Source organism: Meles meles, chromosome 14 (assembly GCF_922984935.1).
Source record: "Meles meles chromosome 14, mMelMel3.1 paternal haplotype, whole genome shotgun sequence".
NCBI lineage: Eukaryota > Metazoa > Chordata > Mammalia > Carnivora > Mustelidae > Meles > Meles meles.
The window spans coordinates 74,721,394-74,741,227 of NC_060079.1; the positions used below are offsets into that span (position 1 = coordinate 74,721,394).

A 19,834-nucleotide genomic window follows, 5' to 3' on the forward strand; every position below is an offset into this window, starting at 1 on the left:
GAATAAACCCTTCTCCCTAGTCAAAGTGGATGTTCAACAGATATGTTCATTAAATTGCTGGAGGAAGAGGGTGCAGAGAGGAAGAATGGCCACACTCATGCCCCTTCTAGCTTGGCTTTTGTTAGAAAAATGTCTGCGATTTCTCTGTGCCAAGCAGAGTGCTGAACACTTTACTTTTCTTTTTTTTTTTTAATTTTCACAAGCTTATAGAAGACGGACATTCTTTCCCCTCTTCTTTCCAGTTCTACTACCACGGACTTGATTAAGCTGCTCGAGGTCACATTAACTAGATAGTAGTTGCAAGCATTTTATCCATTGTTCTGATTACTCCACAGTATGGAAGAGTGGTTCTTAACCTTTTTTGTAGAGTCATAGATTCCTTTGAAAATTCAGTGAGCGTTGTAAACTCCAGAGGAGGAAACGTGCAAACACCCACAAGAATTTAGATAGAATTGCCTGGGGCTGCACTTTCCTTAATTACTCATTTAGCAAATATGCCCATTCCTGAGCAGGAAGTACACCCAGGTTTTGATTCCTTGCTGTATAGTCTAAGTGGACGCATTCTTACAAAGTATTCTTTCTAAAGCTCCCCTGAATTGACTTTAGGTCATCAAAAGCAAGTTACTCCTTGAAAAGGACTCAAGAAAATTCACTCACACCAACACAAATACAAATGCCTAAGTGCATGTACAAACACGGTCATCGCCTCACTTCAATAAGCAAAGTGGCAGAAACTTGCTCCAAGGGGACCATACCAGATTGGTGTTTCACGAGAACAACTTCCTCACTGAACCCTTGCCTGTCTTCCTTTGCAAAGAAATGTCAGCATTATATTTCCGCTCGCCTACTCCCGTTTTTCTCCCCACCCCACTTTCACTCATCCTTAAAGAGATCTTGTTTATTCTGTGCAATCACCGTGTCGCTCAAGAATGTCCCATGGTATCCAGTACTTGGAACCCATCCGTGAAAACACCTGAGTATTTGATACTTTCTGGCTAAGTTCTTCCCCCTTTTTTTTTCCGTATCCTGATCCCAACCAGGTGTCTCCCGAACTTCCCGTCGCCGACGCCGCTTCCATCAGCAGGTACTTCCAACTCTGTAGCAAGGGTTGAAGTGCTGCGGGCAGTGTGGGGAGGAAACCTCACGGTTGTTATGGAAACCTGAAGCAAAGCGGCAAGCTGGGGGCGCCAGCCGGGCTGTGGGATGCTCCCCGACGCCCCCAGGGAACTCTAGATGGAATTTGGAACCAGACCGCGAACGCGGAAGCAGGCAACCACCTAGTCGGCCGGCTGAAAACCTGGAAAGTGGATTTCCTCCACGCTCCCTCCCGGAAACTCCTCCCGGGGCTAGCGGCCCCTCTCACTGAGCATGTGCAGGCGGCTTTGCGCATGCTCTGTTGAGCTCCGCTTCGGTTTCTGTTGCGGGACCCGCGGTGTCTCCTAGCGCAACCGGAACTGTCCGTGGCTGAGCCGTCCTTCCTCAGCTGCCGCGGTCTTGTAGTCGTCTCCAAGGCTCCCCGTCCCTCCTTCCCTCTTCAGCCCCTCGGCTCGGCTGCCCTTTCCCCGAAACAGCAGTCATGAGCGCGAGGCTGCCGGCGTTGTCGCAACCTCGGTGGCCAGGGCCGCTGCTGCTGGTGCTGCTCCTGCTGGAGGCGGCCCCAGGCCCGCGTCCGGGCGCCGCCTTCTACCTCCCCGGCCTGGCGCCCGTCAACTTCTGCGAAGAAGAAAAAAAGAGTGACGAGTGTAAGGTGGGTGAGGCCTGGCGGACCTTGAGTGCTCTAACCGAAGGGGAGCCTCCCCTTACCGGGGGAGCTGAGGTCCGAGGGGAAGGGGGCGTAGCTGGGATAGGTCCGGTGTCCCGAGAAGTGCTAGGGTTCGGCCCGGCCGTGAGTCGGAGGTTCTGGAACGGCCTTTGAGGGTAAATTCTGCGGGACTCGGTTGCCCTCAGGCTCGCCTCCCGTCTAGAGGTCCGGGTAGCACGAGCAGCTGTATTTAGTTTGCCTGGAAACAGGGACTTTGTATGTATGGCGCTCTGTTGGAGCTGGGTGCATGCAGGTCAGCAAGCATTCCACGGGTGCGTGTTCGCTCACAGCCCTGTGCCACGCACTCCGAGAAGTGGACGACCTGGTCTTCCAGTTACTTTTTATTTAATTGCTTCCCGTCCTATTCTACTTTCTTGGAACTCCTGGTTGATTTTGAGAGCTTGTTTCTTTCTAGGGCATTGGTATTTTAGCTTAACGCTTAGCAGTTCGTTCCTTATGTGTGAATTATAACACCCAGAACCGCATAAACTGCATTAGTTTAAAAAAAAAAATTCTGTAATGGTTGAGACCGTTAATTTCTGTCTTTTAAGTTAAAAGGATTTTTTTAACATGCAAAAAATGCACAAGATCCCACCGGTTAGTTTTTCAGAGAGTGTTTTAAGCACTTAAAAGGAGCAAATGACAGGAGAAATGCGTTTTCTTCCTAGGGCAAATTTTGAAAACTTTGATCTCTTACAATCTTTACATGCAGGGTTTTCAGTTTAACTGCTAGTGAAGAGTCATAAGTCACTTGCTTTTAGGTTATTCGATATAGAGCATCACGATTGACATAATAGTTATTTTAAGTTGCTAACACTTAGCATTGGGGCCTGAGGATCTCTTTGAAACCATTAATAATTTTAACAGTTCAAATAATCGTTCGGCAAACTTTTACAGTCTATAAATAGGTTTATTTACTAAGTTTGATTTATTTTTAAAGGCTGGTGTTTATTTTATTACTGCTAGCTTTACTGTAGCTCTGAAGCTCAAGCTTATTTTAGGGCATTAAATAAGCTATTAAATTTTTCATAGCATTTTACAGTTTGTTTTAAAATCTTGGATCTCTCAAAATGTCTAAGGATCTTTAAGGTTTACTCAAGTCAGCAGTTACCACCTGCATACTGTAACTCTCATACCCCACAGTGCAAGAAGCTTTCACTCTTTAAGAGTTATGATTGAAAGAATGTATAGTGCTTACAAGTGGAAGAGAGAGCTGATCTTGAAAGCACACTGGTGTTTCTGTTAAATATTTTAGTAACCATCCTTTAAAACCTAGTGTTTTGTCTTTAAATTTAAATTTAACGACAACCTTGTATTGTATTTCTGGTGCCTTAGAGACAAAAAAATGTATCCCCGTTTTCTAGGGACCACAAAGTAAAGGACATAAGCTTATGAACAGATTACTGAAATCTGATATGTTATAAAAGATGTATGTACAAAGTGCTTTAAAACACAAATGAGGAAACATCTGTGGATTGGAGTCTTTAGGGAAAAGCTGCAGAAAGGAAGTAACATTTGGAATGGACTTTGGAAAATGAATATGAGCGAAATTCACAGGTGATCTGCCTCTTAGATGATTTTTGGTTTCTCAACAGGGCCTCTAAGTAGCTACTTTTAAGTTAACTTGTGGTTAATTTGGGGGAGTCCTTTGGGATTTTTAATTTTCAAAGCTATGGAGATAAAACAGCAAGGCAAAACATTTTTTTCTGAAATGTTTGGATTTCATCTGTGTTACTAGCTGCTCTCATCTCTTGGTCAATGGAAACAACTCTTAGAAGAGCAGAAAGATGTACCTTTAGCATTTTTTCCCTACAATTTGACTAACTGGGATAGAAAATTTAAAGTAAACTTTAGTGTATCTTGTTGCCTCTCAGAGAAGAAAAACAGTGAATAGTTCAAATTTTCATTACTTCAGTCAGGGTGTTAATTTTTTCCTCATATTTCGTATGTAAGGAGGACAGTCATGTATATACTGTTCAGAAGAGCTGAAGGGAATTATTTTTAAACTAAATAATGAAAAGTAAAATGTTATGAATGGGAAAAATTTCCAGAAGCTGCTGTTAATAGAGGAAATCAGGAGTTGGATGAATTGGGTAGGATACCGATACTGTTTCCATTAGTTTTTCCATCTGTAAGATAGGGATAATCCTATTTGCTTATTATTTATTCCCCTTGAAAAGTGTTTTTTGCATTTATTAGCGAAGAAGCACAATATTTGTCAGTTGTGATAACATAAAACATTTATTAGTATAGAGATAAAACAAGTATGTCGTCAGCGTTGTAATTTTTATAATGTAGGCATTACATGTACAGTATCTTGCATTTAGCTCACTATGTATATTATTGAAAGACAATTAAAAGAACCCTGAGGGGGTCCTGGGATCCTCATCGCATCGGGCTCTCTGCTCAGCAGGGAGCCTGCTTCCTCCTCTCTCTCTCTCTGCCTGCCTCTCTGCCTGCTTGTGATCTCTGTCTGTCAAATAAATAAATAAAATCTTAAAAAAAAACAAACAGAACCCTGAGGATTTGGTCATGTTCTCCTCTCAAAATTATTTTATGTTCAAATTATTGGCAGAGAAATAGGAGTCCAGTGAACATAAAATACTATTTCTATTGCTCTAACTTCTGATTTATGATATTTATTAGCCTTTGTAAATACTGTGACTGTGTTCTGTGGGTTCCTTTTTTTCTTAAACTTACTATCACTACAGGTACATGCTTTCGAATGTCAACATAGTGCACATTCTTACTGGTTTTTATTGGCCATATAGTATTTTATTCTATTACTGTACTGTGGTTTGTTTAACCACATATAGGCAGTTTCTTGCCTGTAGGGCATTGAGATTGGTCCCAGTTTTTTTCTGTTATGAATAATTTTGCTAGAATGTATTTAGCAGGAATTACTTACATATTCCCAAATATAAAATTGCTAGGTCAGAGGCAAGAAGCAATTTTATACTCTATTTAATATTGCCAAGCTTCTTTCAAAAAAGATAGGTGTGGAAAAAAAAAAAAAGCTAGGCTTGATTTATAATGCCTTAAGCTATATGATACCCTCTGTCTCCAGAGTATTTCATAATTTTTATTGTTTTAATAGCTATGTGGTGGTATGGAAAACATTAACAGTTTATTATTTTTGTTGCTATTAAGGTTTCTCTTTTCTGCTATCTATCTCGTGTTATTAGTTTTTGAAACCATAGTAATAAAAGGATTGAACTGTGGTGGTGTTTTCCTTTAGAATCCATTTAACTTCCTTAAAATCAGGGGACAGTGTGTTGACTACAATAAATAGAATAAAGCCCTGATTAGAAGTTAATAGATCTTCATAGAGTAAAATGTGCAGTTCTGATCTACCTTGTAAGAGTTTTGATCGTTTCAGTTAGCGGCTGAATGCTGTTAGCTTTAGACTGGTCTGCAGTGTGCTGAATGGCATTGTGGTGGCGAATAGCTTATTAGTGCATTTACTGTTGCTGCCTTTAACTTTCAATTAATTGTTGGCTTGTCAACATGAATTCAGATCTAACAACTAAACTGTCCAGAACATCTGCCACTTCTTTACTGTTTGGTGTATAGATTTGTTCTTGGATGAAAGATTAAGAATTTCTTTATGGGGGCACTTGGGTGGCTTAGTCATTGGGCGTCTGTCTTCCGTTCAGGTCATGATCCTGGGGTCCTGCGATCAAACCCGCATCAGACTCTCCCACTCCCCCTGCTTGTGTTCCCTCTCCTCACTGTGTCTCTCTGTCAGATAAAGAAATGAAATCTTGGGGCGCCTGGGTGGCTCAGTGGATTAGGCCACTGCCTTCGGCTCAGGTCATGATCTCAGGGTCCTGGGATCGAGCCCCGCATCGGGCTCTCCGCTCCGCGGGGAGCCTGCTTCCTCCTCTCTCTCTGCCTACTTGTGATCTCTCTCTCTCTGTCAAATAAATAAATAAATAAATAAAATCTTTAAAAAAAAAAAAAAAAAGAAATGAAATCTTAAAAAAAAAAAGAAAAATTCTTTCCTGTCCAGTAAGGAAAAATGACCAGATATACCCCCTGGTGTTTAAAAAAAAATGTTTAAATGAATGTGTAACAATTTTTTAATAAAAAGGAAACTTAATCAGAATCATACTTCTTAAAAAATTGTATAGTTGACACACAATGTTACATTAGTTTTAAGTGTGCAACATAGTTATTGGACAACTTTACAACTCTCACACAACACTATTATAATGGTATTGACTATATTCTCTATGCTGTACTTTTCATCCCTGTAACTTATTCATTTCATAACTGAAAGCCTGTGCCTTCCACTCCCCTTCATCCATTTTGTCCAACACCACATCCCCTTCCCCTCTGGCAACCACCGATTTGTTCTTTTTATTTATGGATCTGTTTCTGCTCTTTTTGTTGTTTATTCCTTTGTTTTGCTTTTTAGATTACACATATGAATGAAATCATGCAATGTTTATCTTTGACTTACTTCACTTACCCTCTTAGTATCGTATCCTCTAGGTTCATCTGTAGTGTTGCAAATGGCAAGCCCTTACTCTTTTCTTATGGCTGAGTAGTATTTCTGTTTGTGTGTGTGCGTGTGTATACCACATTTTCTTTGTCCATCTGTCAGTGGACACTTAGGTTGCTTCCATATCTTGGCTATTGTAAATAATGCTACAGTAAACATAGAGTGCATATGTATTTTCAAATTAGCATTTTCATTTTCTCTGGGTAAATGCCCACTAGTGGAATTACTGGATTGTATGGTATTTTCATTTTTGGAGGAACCTCTCTCCTGTTTTCCACAGTGGCTGCACCAGTTTATATTCCCACAACAGTGCACAAGGGTTCCTATTTCTCCACATCCTTGCCAACACTTGTTTCTTGTCTTCTTGATTTTAGCCATTCCGACAGGTGTGAGGTAGTATCTCGTAGTTTTGATCGCATTTCCCTGATGCTGAGTGATGTGGAGCATCTTTTCGTGTGTCTGTTGGCCATCTGGATATCTTTGGAAAAATGTCTGTTCAGGTCCTTTGGCCATTTTTTAACGGGGTTATTTTGTTTTTTAGTATTATATTGTATGATGTCCTTTTTTCTTTTTAAAATACTTATTTTTGAGAGAAAGAGCAAGTGCAAGCGTGAGCAGGGGCGTTAGGGGGCTAGACAGGGAGAAGCAAACTCCCTGCTGAGCAGGGAGCTTGGTGGAGGACTTGATCCAGGACCCTGGAATTCTGACATGAGCCTAAGGCAGACGCTTAACTGACTGAGCCACCCATGCACCCTATGAGTCTTTATATATTTTGGATATTAACCCTTTATCAGATCTGTCTTCTCCCATTCAGTAGGTTTTCTTTTCATTTTGTTGATGGTTTCTTTTGCTGTGCAAAAGTTTCGTAGTTCAGTGTAGTCCCATTAGGTTTTTTTTGCTTTTGTTTCCCTTGCCTGAGGAAACATATCTGTAAATATATTGCTAAGGCTGGGGGGGAGGAGTCAAGATGGCGGAGAAGTAGCAGGCTGAGACTCCATCAGGTAGCAGGAGATCAGCTCGATAGCTTATCTAAACATTACAAACACCTACAAATCCAACGGGAGATCGAAGAGAAGAAGAACAGCAATTCTAGAAACAGAAAATCAACCACTTTCTGAAATATAAAAGTTCCAGTGGAGATATTTCCCCCAAGCCCACAATACTTCTTCCTTCATTTGCCGAAGATCACTCCATAGGGCTGGAATGTATCTTTGCTTTCTTGAGGACTTTCCCCCTGATTTTATCAAGATATATTGGAAAGAATACAATGGCAAACCAATTCTGAAATCCCAGCTGGGAGACACCATGAAAACAAATGACACATACATGAAATTCAGCTGGCTGACTGTGATTGGAGTGTCAATGGATAAAGAACACAAATGTATCATTAAACATGAGTGTACTAATGGAAAAAAATATATATATATATATTGCTAAGGCTGACGTCAGAGAGATCACTGCCTATGTTTTCTTCTAGTTTTGTGGTTTCAGGTCTCACATTTAGATCTTTAATCTATTTTGAGTTTCTTTTTATGTATGGTGCAAGAAAGTGGTCCAGTCTTCCAAGCACCATTTATTGAAGAGACTGTCTTTTCCCCATTGTAAATTCCTGCCTCCTTTGTTATAGATTAATTCACCATATAGGTGTGGGTTTATTTCTGAGGTCTCTGTCCTGTTGCATTGATCTGTGTGTCTGTTTTTGTCCCAGGATCATACTGTTTTGATTACTCTAGCTTTGTAGTATATCTTGAAATCTGGGCTTGTTGAATCCTTTAGCTTTGTGCTTTCTCCAGATTACTTTGCCTCTTCAGGGTCTTTTGTGGTTCCATATGAATTTAAGGTTTATTTGTTCTAGTTCTGTAAAAAATACTACTGGTTTTTTGATAGGGGTTACGTTGAATCTATAGGTTGCTTTAGGTGATATGGACTTTTTAACAATATTCTTTTAATCCATGAGCATGATATATCTTATCATTTGTTTGTGTCCTCTTCAGTTTCTTTCATCAGCGCTCCATAGTGATCAGAGTGTAAGTCTTTCATGTCCTTTGTTAAGATTATTTCTAGGTATTTTATTCTTTGGAGTGTAATTTGTAAATGGCATTGTTTTCTTAATTTTCTTTCTGCTACTTCGTTATTAGTAAATAGAAGTGTGACAGATTTCTGTATATTGTGTCCTGCAACTTTACTGAATTCATTTATTATTTCTAATAGTATTTTGGTGGAGTCCATAAGGCTTTAGGTATAGTATCATGTCATCCATTATAGTGACAGTTTTACCAAAGTACTACTTTTAAATGTTCTTTCTTGGTAATTATGTTTAGAAATGTTTAATAAACTATGTGTCTGTTATTTTGGGAATAGTTGCCTCTAAATATGGAAAAAGTAAAATTTAAGAAAACCCATTTCTAAATATTGCTTTGAACAGTGTATTTTACTTGTTTTAATTTGACCATATAGTATGAAGATTTTGAAATATATACGAAAATACAATTACATTTGAACTTATTGATAGAATTGATATATATTTACTTAAGTGGTGTTTAGTTTCACATTACCAGAGTTTCCTCTGGAATAAGAGATTGAGTCTTAGCTTCTGGAAACTAATCAGTGTGTGTGGGTTACTGATAATGTTTCAAATATGAAATTTGGCATTGGAATGACTTTAATGATGATAAATTCACATTCCAACGATTGTTTTTCTTTGCTGTGAAAAAAAGTATGTGGAGCTTAGAAAGTTTGCTTTCAGAAAAGAAATTTTTTGAATAAAATTATTTTAAAACTGAAATTGTTCGTTATAGTGGATCTGAGAGCTAGGATTGGGAAAGCAAGCAAGGTCAGTATGGATAAAATACTGTCCTGCTGCTGTTGGCTGTCCACAAAGGGAAGCCCTTCCAAAGGTGTATTTTTGGGCACCTGGGTGGCTCAGTTGGCTAAGCAACTGCCTTCAGCTCAAGTCATGGCCCCAAATTCCCGGGATCGAGTCCCACATTGGGCTCCCAGCTCCACGGGGAATCTGCTTCTCCCTCTGACCTTCTTGCCTCTCATGCTTGCTCTCACTCATTCTCTCTCAAATAAAGAAAGGTGTATTTTTGAACATCTGAAACAAAGCCACGGACATGTGCTTTATGCCTCCCACACATAAAATCTAGAGACTGGTCTGTGCTCTGTGGGCCTTAGAGTCCAGTTCTTCTTTATAGTTTTTAAGTCAGTGTCCGCTTAGTAAGTGTCGTAGTTAATTGTAGTTTCTTCAAATGTGCTCTACGAGGTTACAAGGTCTTCCTCTGTTGCCATTAAAATCAACTAAGTATTGATGAAAGGCTTTGGAGGAGCCTTTTGAAATATATTTTCTTTGCTCTTATTCTCAACTTTCAAACCTATTTATCTCCCGTGCTAATAATAATAATAATAAAGACTGCAGTTTGTGTACCTTGTGGGTGCCTTAGCTAAGCCTCAGAACAATCCTGTGATGTGTCATTTGGGAAACTGAAGCTGAATGAGATGTAGTCACTCTCTCAAGTGTGTGTACTGGTAAGTGCAGAGATGCAGGTTCCAGAGTGTCTGATTCTGAAGGCTGAGCTCCTCATACCCCGTTGGGGTACTGCTGTGTCTTCCGTTCTGCATACTCTGCCTCTTCTGCCTCACCCTGGAGGTCCCAGGCTGCTGGTGATCCTTCACGTCCACAGTTGGTGCAGTTTTAACCTGTGTAACCAATTTTTAAGTAATCAGGTTTTTTTAAATTGACATATAATGTATTACTTGCTCCAGGGGTACAGGGCTGTGAATCCTCAGTCTTAACACAATTCACAGCACTCACCATAGCACATAACCCTCCCCAGTAAGTAGTCAGATCTTGTATTTATTCCTTTCTTCGATACAATCTAAAGTTGAAATTTTGTTTTTCAGTGAGATGGGGATAGAAGGAAGAACCTACCTATCCAGGAGATCAGCTTCTGGGCATTGCTGGTCAGATAACTTAAGAGTTCATGAGCATCTATTTATGAGTTCCCAGCATTTCCATTGGGATTGTTTTATTGTGTCTGAGTTAAGATTTCCTTCTTTGGAATTTTTCCCACAGTGGACTTCTCCAGTATTAAGCAGTTGAAATGTCCATAGTTTTCCTTTTCTATGGCTGTGCCTTAGTATCTTAGAGCCTTTTGTCACTTGCTTTGATTCTTGTTCAGAGTCACATTTCTTCTCTGTTTCTTTCTGCCTCGAAAACCAGTTGTGGTTGTGGTTGGAACCAATGTGATGGCAGGTAAAGTGGAATAAAAGCAAAAACAAAGGAACAAGGAAATAGGGGAAAATGCAGCCCTGTGGCATGGTACACATGGCTTAAAGCAGTAAAACAAAGTGTAGCTGTGACCAAAGCTGGCATCAGATGTAGAATGGGTAGGTTAGGACCAGAAAAAAAGTTGTACATCTGGGAGGAGAAGGATTTAGAAGGGAGACCATAACACTCTAAATTAAATAAACCATTTCCATAAAAAAATCTCTTAGGGTGGGATTTAATTAGTCTTCCTTTGTGTAAATCTTGCTTTAGAATTTCCAGTCTTGCTTTAGGATTTATCTGTAACTTCCTTAAAAAGCTTAATGTTGCTTACAACTTTCCATGCTTGTAATAACTCAGTTTGGGACACTTTGAAAGCAGGAATGTGAAGTAAGTAACCTTTAAAGCTCTTTTTAGTTATGTCAGTGGTATTTTGGAGTTGGCTGACTGTATTTAAGGCAAATTTCCAGAAGGAGATGTACTTAATTAATTTTTGGATGGGAAGTAAAGATACTTGGTGGAAAGTGACCATAAAAACAAATATGTCCTTTTATAGCACATTGCTATTTTAATTATATTAAAAAAACCCTAAGTCCCTTGGGATTTAGTAATTACCCAAGAACTTATAAATAGCTTTGTCACTTTCTTCTTTTACTTTCTTGAATGTATGTCTTGTGTCTCCATCTGGATTAGAAATTCTTCAAAGGCAAGTGTTCATGTCTTTTGTATTATTATATCACTTCATAATGCCTAGTATTGTGGCCATTAGATAAATGTGTTGCGTGAATGATTTTCTCATAGTTGTTCAGGATTTTTTGTTCTTTGGGAATGTTTTTCAGTTTTCATGTACATTGCATATTATTTCCTCCTACTTAATACTTATTTTGAAGTCACCTTTCCACACTAAATTTTACTCTTTTGTCTTTATTTCTTAGTGCTTTTATTTGGCTTCTGTTTCTTCTTAAAGCCCTTTCTTTTTCCAACTTTTAATTATGATGGTCTTCAAAATTCAATAAAGTTGATGGAATAGTATAATGATCACCTATATATCCATCTAGACCTTTAGAGCCAACAATTGATTATATTTTTCCTATATGTTTTATCTGCATATGTGTTTGTATTTTTAGGGATGAATGTCATGAAGTCTGTAGCATACTTTCATTAAACCACATAAACTCACTAGTGGTCTCATTTCCTTTCTCCTTCCAATTTTCAACATTTTCTCTACTGCCATATTACAAGGATCTTGTTCTTTAAAGCAGTTTATTTATTTATTTATTTATGAGAGAGAGAGAGCGCGTGTACGCAAGTGAGTAGAGGGGGTACAGGAGAGGGAGAGAGAATCTCAAGCAGGCTTCACAATCACACAACCCTGAGATCATGACCCGAGCTGAAACCAAGAGTCAGATGCTTAACAGAGCCACTCAGGTGTCCTTATAAGGATCTCTTCTTAAAATATCATTGAAATTTCCTTGTTTCAGTATGAGTTGATATTTAAAATATAGAGTATTATAAATGTAGCATATTTACAAATACATTGTAAATTGCTCTATTCTTTGTTAAAGATACCGTTAGTTATAATTTGCATTCCTTAGCATGTTGTGAGACAATAATTCTTAAATTTTCAGATTCTCACAATTTAGAGGAGGAATGAAAGTGCTACAAAAACAGTCAGGATGAACTGAATATCCAAGGTGTGTTTTGATTAGTTCACTGAATAGTAGAAACAGGTCCATAACTTAATGGTGATATTTTTGATGGACTGACTTTTTTTGTAAAGTAAGTGTGGAAAAATGTCAGAAGAGACAGGAAGGAAGAGAAGTAGAGGACCGAGAGCAGCAGATACTGAAAGTGATGGTTGTGGCACCTGAGTTTCCTCACTGTTTTTTTTTTTTTTTTTTGAGTTAGCAGTCCAGCTTTTGAACTTACTTCCTTGTCTTAGAGCAAGAATCCCTGGCTCATAAGGTTATTATGAGAATTGTGCTTGATAATTACCATCTTCCTCTTCCCTAGACTAATGGCTAGAAAAGAGTACTGAATAGGCATCAACAGTAGATCAGAAGACTGTTGTCTTAATGTCCTTTTGTGGGAGCAGGGGTGGGGGGACCCCTCAACGTTATCCTTACGCTGAGAAATACTTGGGTTCAGGAATGTCCATTTTCTCTGAAATAGTAATAGTAGCAGTGTTTATTTAATCGTTTACCTTATAGTTGTCATGTGCCAGCTATGGACCAGCCTCTATATTCTTAACTGTTTTATTATCACCTCATACATTTCACATTCAAAATTGCTACTTGACCAAAAGCACATATTTATTAAGAGTAAATTTAGGATTTGAAACGAACTGAGCAGTCTGGTGCTATGCTGCCTCCAGACTGAAGTTGTGTTCCCTACTTGTTTATGTGTTGTGTGCAAAAATTAATTTTGTTTTTAGGTGAAAGATTTGCAAGAATTGTTCTTTGGAGTTGGCTGTTTTGGAAAAATTTGTGGGCAGCCCCTGATGATATAGACATCCTTATAGATCACAAAGCAAGGCTAAAACATATGCTTGTTAACACCTTTGTTGTTAAAAGTGGAATGTGAAGCTACTTCACCAAATTAGGAAAAGTGGACAGATAAGGTAAATTTAATGGGAATTTGATATTAAAGGAGAGAGAAAGGGAAAGTTGAGTAGGGGGAGGGGCAGAGAGAGAAAGAGAGAAGCAGACTCCCTACTGAGCATGGAGCCCCACATGGGGCTTGATCCCAGAACCCTAAGATCATGACTTGAGCCGAAATCAAGAGTTGGACGCTCAGCTGACTGAGTCATCCCAGTGCCCCTAGCTCTAACCACATCTTAAGTGACAAATCGCCACGTGGGTATTTGACAGTGCAGATAAGAATGTGTCCATCATTGCTTCATTGTTGCATAACAGTAAATACTTAGTGCTTTGTATCAAGCACTGCTCTTGAATCTTCTCAAAACCACTCGAAGCAGGGGTTATTATTCCATTCTACAAAGGAAAAAACTGAGTGAGAAAACTTACCTAGGATCACACAGCTAGTAAATGTCATAGTAAGGATTTAAACTCGGGCTTTGCTTTAAACTTCAAAGTCTTTGTTCTTGGGGCGCCTGGGTGGCTCAGTGGGTTAAGCCTCTGCCTTCAGCTCAGGTCATGATCTCAGGGTCCTGGGATCGAGTCCCTCGTTGGGCTCTCTGCTCAGCAGGGAGCCTGCTTCCCCCTCTCTCTCTACTTGTGATCTCTCTCTGTGTGTCAAATAAATAAATAAAATCTTTAAAAAAAAGTCTTCGTTCTTGATCACTTTGAGGTTGAGAGGAAGGAATAGGCTTGTGGCACAAGGGATTTAACTTCTGTGATGAAAATGTGGCACTTAACAGATTTTGAAACTCAAAACCTAGAAAGTTCCATAGAATATAATAGCTGTGTTTTGGGTGCCTTCGGCTCAGGTCATGATCCCATGGTCCTGGGATCCAGCCCCGCATCGGGCTCTCTGCTCAGCAGGGAGCCTGCTTCCTCCTCTCTCTGCCTGTCTCTCTGCCTACTTGTGATCTCTGTCTGTCAAATAAATAAATAAAATCTTAAAAAAAAAAAATAGCTGTGTTCCTTCCTAGAAAGAAATCTGGAGATGTGAACTGGATTAGCTTTTTAGGGACCCTTCAGTCTTCATGAAGATATATTAAATAGGGGGTTTAGATTCTGAAGTGTCTTCATAACAGTGTTGACCCCTTATAATTAGTGAAAATTATTTTGGCAGAGTAAGCCATCAACTGGGAATTTTGCCTTCACAACAGTTACTTATATTTGTGTTTATTATTCAAGCATTCTGTAATGCCTTAATGTTGTGTCCCATTATCTTTTTAGCTAAAATAACTCATGACAAAGAATATGTTATGCAAGGAGACACAGTTTAATTTTTGTATATGTTTGAGACAGTGTTGCCATTGAGTAATTTCATTTGCTTACAATTTTAGGGATTGTATTGTTCTTACTACTGTGTAGAGAGGTTAGTGTCCTTACGCTGTATATCAGCAGTATTGGGTGAGGATTTATTTTAGCAGATGAGCAGTATAGTTTAGGCATTGCCTATTCTGAATATTATTAAATTCATTTGCCTTTATTCACTTAACAAATCTCTTAGCACTTCTTGTTTTAGTTACTGATAAATGTTAGCTCATTTAATCCTCAGCTACTTCTCTTTCTCTCTCTCCGAAATAATAAATAAGTAAATAAATGAATACATAAAAATGGGGAAAGAGGGGGTCCTGGGTGGCTCAGTCAGTTGTTTTTGAATCTTGGTTTCAGCTCAGGTCACGATCCCATGGGTTGTGAGATGAGCCCTGCATGGGGCTTCGCACTCTATGAGGAGTCTGCTTCAAGAGCCTGCCCTGCCCCTCCCCACTCGCACATGCTCTCCTCCTCCTCTCTCTCTTTCTCTCTCAAATGAACAAATCTTTAAAGCAATTACTGCAACTATTAAAAATATTTTGTTGTAATTTAATTGCATATAAGTCTACTCAGTGAATGGATTTATAGGAGAAATATTTAAATATAAAATTCTGCATTTGAAACATGTCAATTCTTTTTCAGTTCTAAGCATGACTTAAGTTTTGATCTCTGTTTACATTCTAATTCTGTGTTTCTTCATTTGCAGGCTGAAATAGAACTATTCGTGAACAGGCTTGATTCAGTGGAATCTGTTCTTCCTTATGAGTATACGGCGTAAGTTTTTCAGCTTAGTTTTTATATAAAATCATATGGACTCATCAGAATTTTGTACTTTTAAAAATTTATTTTCTTTATAGTTATGGACGATTTCATCCGTATTTTAAGTATGTACAGGACCTGAAAACATTTTTTAAGGAATAGTCTTTATTTCCAAGGTAGAGTTAAAATGTGAAATATGATCTTTTTCAGTACAGTAGAAGCATCAACTAAAACAATGGATTTCATTTTTTATCTGAATGGACAAAAAGACATTGTGTTTTCTTTACATTTTTTAATTATAAAAAACCCCACACAGTTGTAAACAAAATTCTTATATCCCACATAATCCCCAGAAACAATTCCTTTGTTTTCTGCTCCTCCACATTTTTTCTCTGCATATTCTAATGTAGGTAACCACATCTATACATTTTTGTTTTAAACAAAAAGTGGTTTTGCATCTTTTTCTCATTGAATCTGTTGTAGGCATCTTTCCATGTTAATACACAGCTACAGCTACCTTAGTCTTTTTTGTAGCTGTTTATTCTTTCTTTCTTTCTTTCTTTTAAGATTGATTTATTTCTTAGACAGAGCATGAGCAGGAGGAGGAGGGGCAAAGGGAGGAGAGAGAATCCCAAGCAGACTTTGGGCTGAGCGCAGAGCCTGACTTGGGGCTTGATCCCACAACCCTGAGACCATCACCTGTGCCAAAACCAAGAGTCAGACAATTAACCAACTGCGCTACCCAGGTGCCCCTCTTTTTTGTTTTCTTTATTTTTTGGTTTTTTTTTTTTTTTTTAAAGTAAGCTGTCACCCAGTGTGGCTTGAACTCATGGCCCTGAGGAGAGACCAAGAGTCACAGGCTCTACCAACTGAGCCAGCGAGGTGCCCCTGTTTATTATTTCTTTGTAGAGATTATATAGAGTAGTGTATGATTTGTTTCACTAAGTCTTTGTCTGTGAGTGTTTGGTTATTTTCATTTTTTGATACTATAAAAAATGCTGCATAAATATGCTTTGACCGCTATATACCCTGTTGAGTATAAAGCATAGTTCTTAAATTTTAGTTTGCTTCTAAATTTTTGTGGTATCTAGAAGTTTCAAAAGAAAATAGGTGTTTATTGTAGAGAAAAGCACACACCAAAAAGTAAGACAATGCTGTAAAAATCCATACGGCTAAACATCTGTAAGAAGAGTATAATATTCGTGAATGGATGGACCATCCATTAAGTAACTATTAGAGACTTAAATGTTCCAGTTTTTATTTCTTTTGTTTTGTTAAATAAGTGTATCTCCTTAAATCTTTGTGGATATTCTTGGAAAAACTCAGTGATCTCTTTCAGCCAGTACATGGAAAATCTTCATTTGAGTGTTTCCCAGCACCAGTTTTTTATTATGTGAGATTCATCTTTCTCTTGGGAATCTCATCTGTAGCCATTACTGCGGGGGTCCCAAGTACGCTCATACCATTCTAAAATGAACACAGAACTATCCTTTAATCTTCTGTAGCAAAGCTGAAATTTGGCTGTAATATTTAAAGAAAACTTTATTAAAATCTGGTTAATAATACAAGGGAATTACAGAAGCTTGCAGCTGACTGAAGATGGCTTCCCCACAGTTTCATGTTCTCTAGGGTCTGTCTTGCCATGCTTCCCATTTTGGGATGTGTTGGCCAGTGTATGGGGATGAGGCAGAAACCCAGACAACTTCGGCACATCTTCCTGAAATGTCATTATTATGTAACACTTTGGATTAGGAAGTTAAAACAAAAGGAGATAAGTTAGCGAAATTCACTTGAAATAGGACTGTAAATAATTTTGTTATTGAAATGAACAAAAATAATGTGTCAGTTTTTAAAATTCTATAATTTACATCTTCAAAAAGATAGACATCAAAGTATTCTTGGGCCTAATTTTCTAATGTTTTTGTTTTTTGTTTTGGGGAAATGTACATGGAACTTGGAGTGTAACTATATTTCTCATTCATTGACTAGAGCTACTGGAATGATCAGTACTTAATCTGCCCTCTAGATTGGCTAGGAGTTTGACTCTTCATTGTTTCCTTTTATGTGTAAAAGCTTAAATACTCTTCCCCTTCGCCCCAGGTTTGATTTTTGCCAAGCATCAGAAGGAAAACGCCCATCTGAAAATCTTGGTCAGGTATTATTCGGGGAAAGAATTGAACCCTCACCATATAAGGTTTGTATTCAGTGTTACATAGAAGTTATTTAGTTGCTTCTTTCTCTTTTGTTCCTTTATTTTGTCTTTTTTTTTTTCCCTATTTTTTTCTTAAGGAAAAGCCTGAGATAACTGTCATAGCTAAGGAGGATTTCATTTCTCTTTTACCTCTGGAAATAATTTTTTTTTTTAAAGATTTTATTTATTTATTTGACAAGACAGAGATCACAATTAGGCAGAGAGGCAGGCAGAGAGAGGAGAGGAAGCAGGCTCCCTGCTGAGCAGAGAGCCCGATGCGGGGCTGGATTCCAGGACCCTGGGATCATGACCTGAGCCGAAGGCAAAGGCTTCAACCCACTGAGCCACCCAGGCGCCCCTAGAAATAATTTTTTTTTATTATTAATTAATTAATTAATTAATTTATTTATTTGACAGACAGAGATTACAAGGAGGCAGAGAGGCAGGCAGAGAGAAAGGTAGGAAGCAGGCTTCCTGCTGAGCAGAGAGCCCGATGTGGGGCTCGATCCCAGGACCCTGGGATCATGACCTGAGCCGAAGGCAGAGGCTTTAACCCACTGAGCCACCCAGGTGCCCCTGGAAATAATTTTTTAAACTCAAGAGTTTGGAAGGATCCTCACGATATGTCGTGGATAAGTTTGTCTTAACGCACATTAATACCAGTCTTATAAATGATAAGGATAGTACTCTGACCCCCTGCCTTACCTTCAGAAGGAGCAGAAAGTCATGAAAAGTGGCCCCAGCAGCTCCTCTTTTCCTTGCCCCCTTTTCAAACAGGATTCGGACATATTATACATATAGCCTCTGAACAAGTACAGCACTACTTGGGCTCCCCCATTGGGTTTTGGGGCGCTAGCCTTTCTTTTTTGACCATTGAAATTATGTTTGGAATGTTCTCAGTACATTTTTAAGACATCAGTTAAATCAAACTAAGCACAATGTAAGATACTCTCTTCAATATATACTTCATCATCACCCAGAATTACTCTGCCTTGCAAATCTCTTAACACTTATGCCCGTTTTCCTTCCACATTGCATGGTCCCTTGTTTAGTTTATATCTGCTCTCCTGCTGCACAAAGAATAATACTCTCATTTACAAAAATTAAACTTGTTCATAATAACAGTGTATTGCCGTATAAAAACTTAAATGGGATAGAATAATATAAAGTGAAAAGTAAGCCTGTCTTTCCCCCAGTTTCACATCACAATTTTTTGTTAATCTTCCCTGACATTTTCCATGCACTTACAAGCATATATAAATACAATTAGATTTACTAATTTATGGTTTAACATACTCTGTACTGTACATTTTTCCTTTAACTCTACTTTGGGCTTCTGTCTGCACGGACACATTTGTTTTAATTGTTGTAACTTGACTCCCAAATTTTATTTCCCAGCCTGATCCCTCTCTCAGTCTCATCCTTGTCTTCTGTGACTTATATCCTACGGTTAGCTCTCTTCTCTGCTTTCTCACTAAACACTGCCATCTATTTTTCTTGGCGCTTCTTTGCACTGAGCATCTGTCCAACAAATCCGCACACCTAGAGTGGTTCCACTACCCGTCTTAGTCCCTCTAGCACTGTACTGCACCGTGAAGCACTGGGAAGAGACAGAGTTTTCAAGTCAAATCCACATAATTGTACAAGTTTACAGTTTTCAACCATAAGTCCTCTTAAAACATTGCAATTTAAAATTTTCTACCCTAAAGATGCCAGTGATTTAAAATTTTTTCAAAGATAGGGGCACCTGGGTGGCTCCATCAGTTAAGCATTGGCCTTGGGCTCAGGTCATGACCCTGCATGGGGCCCCCTGCTCAGTGGGGAGTCTGCTTCTCCCTGTGCCCCTCACCCTGCTTGTGCTCTCTTGTTCTCACTCTCAAATAAATGGTCTTCAAAAAAAAATTTTTTTAATTTTCAAGGACAGAATGGAAGGCATATAGAGTGAAGTTACTGGGGGAGAAAGGTGCTCGAAGTGTATAGACATGGGTATTACTGAACAAGGCAAACATACTAATTATCTAACAGCTTAATTGTGTATCACTCCCTGATGTGGTTTTTTGGTTTTTTTTCCTGATGTGATATTTTAAAAGATTACTTTGGAAGTTATTGTGTTGCTTTTATAGCAGAGGGTGATTTTCAGGCAGAGTTATTAAATTATACAGTCAACTTAAGATATTCCTGTGGTGTCTCAGCCCCATCATTCTGTTCAGTAATGCCTTTGCCTTGAGAAATGATGGAAGAGAAGAGTATCAGTAACTCTGGTGAGCTGGAGGGACAGCAGGAGTTTCTTGCAGTAAACAGCCCATAACAGATGGCCGATAAACAGAGGGAAGGCCAATAAAATATTCAAAGTCCTGGAGAA

The 19,834-nt window shown here is 38.8% G+C and overlaps 1 protein-coding gene across 1 annotated transcript in view; it reads left to right on the forward strand.

The window, feature by feature from the left end:
- The first annotated feature begins 1,386 nt into the window (after nucleotides 1-1,386).
- TM9SF2 (transmembrane 9 superfamily member 2) overlaps nucleotides 1,387-19,834 on the forward strand; it is a 59,781-nt gene continuing 41,333 nt past the window's right edge. Inside the window, exons 1-3 of the mRNA XM_045978107.1 lie at nucleotides 1,387-1,747; nucleotides 15,229-15,296; nucleotides 17,382-17,475. Coding sequence (XP_045834063.1) covers nucleotides 1,577-1,747; nucleotides 15,229-15,296; nucleotides 17,382-17,475 — 333 coding nt within the window. The 5' untranslated portion in view covers nucleotides 1,387-1,576. The remainder of the gene's footprint in view (nucleotides 1,748-15,228; nucleotides 15,297-17,381; nucleotides 17,476-19,834) is intronic.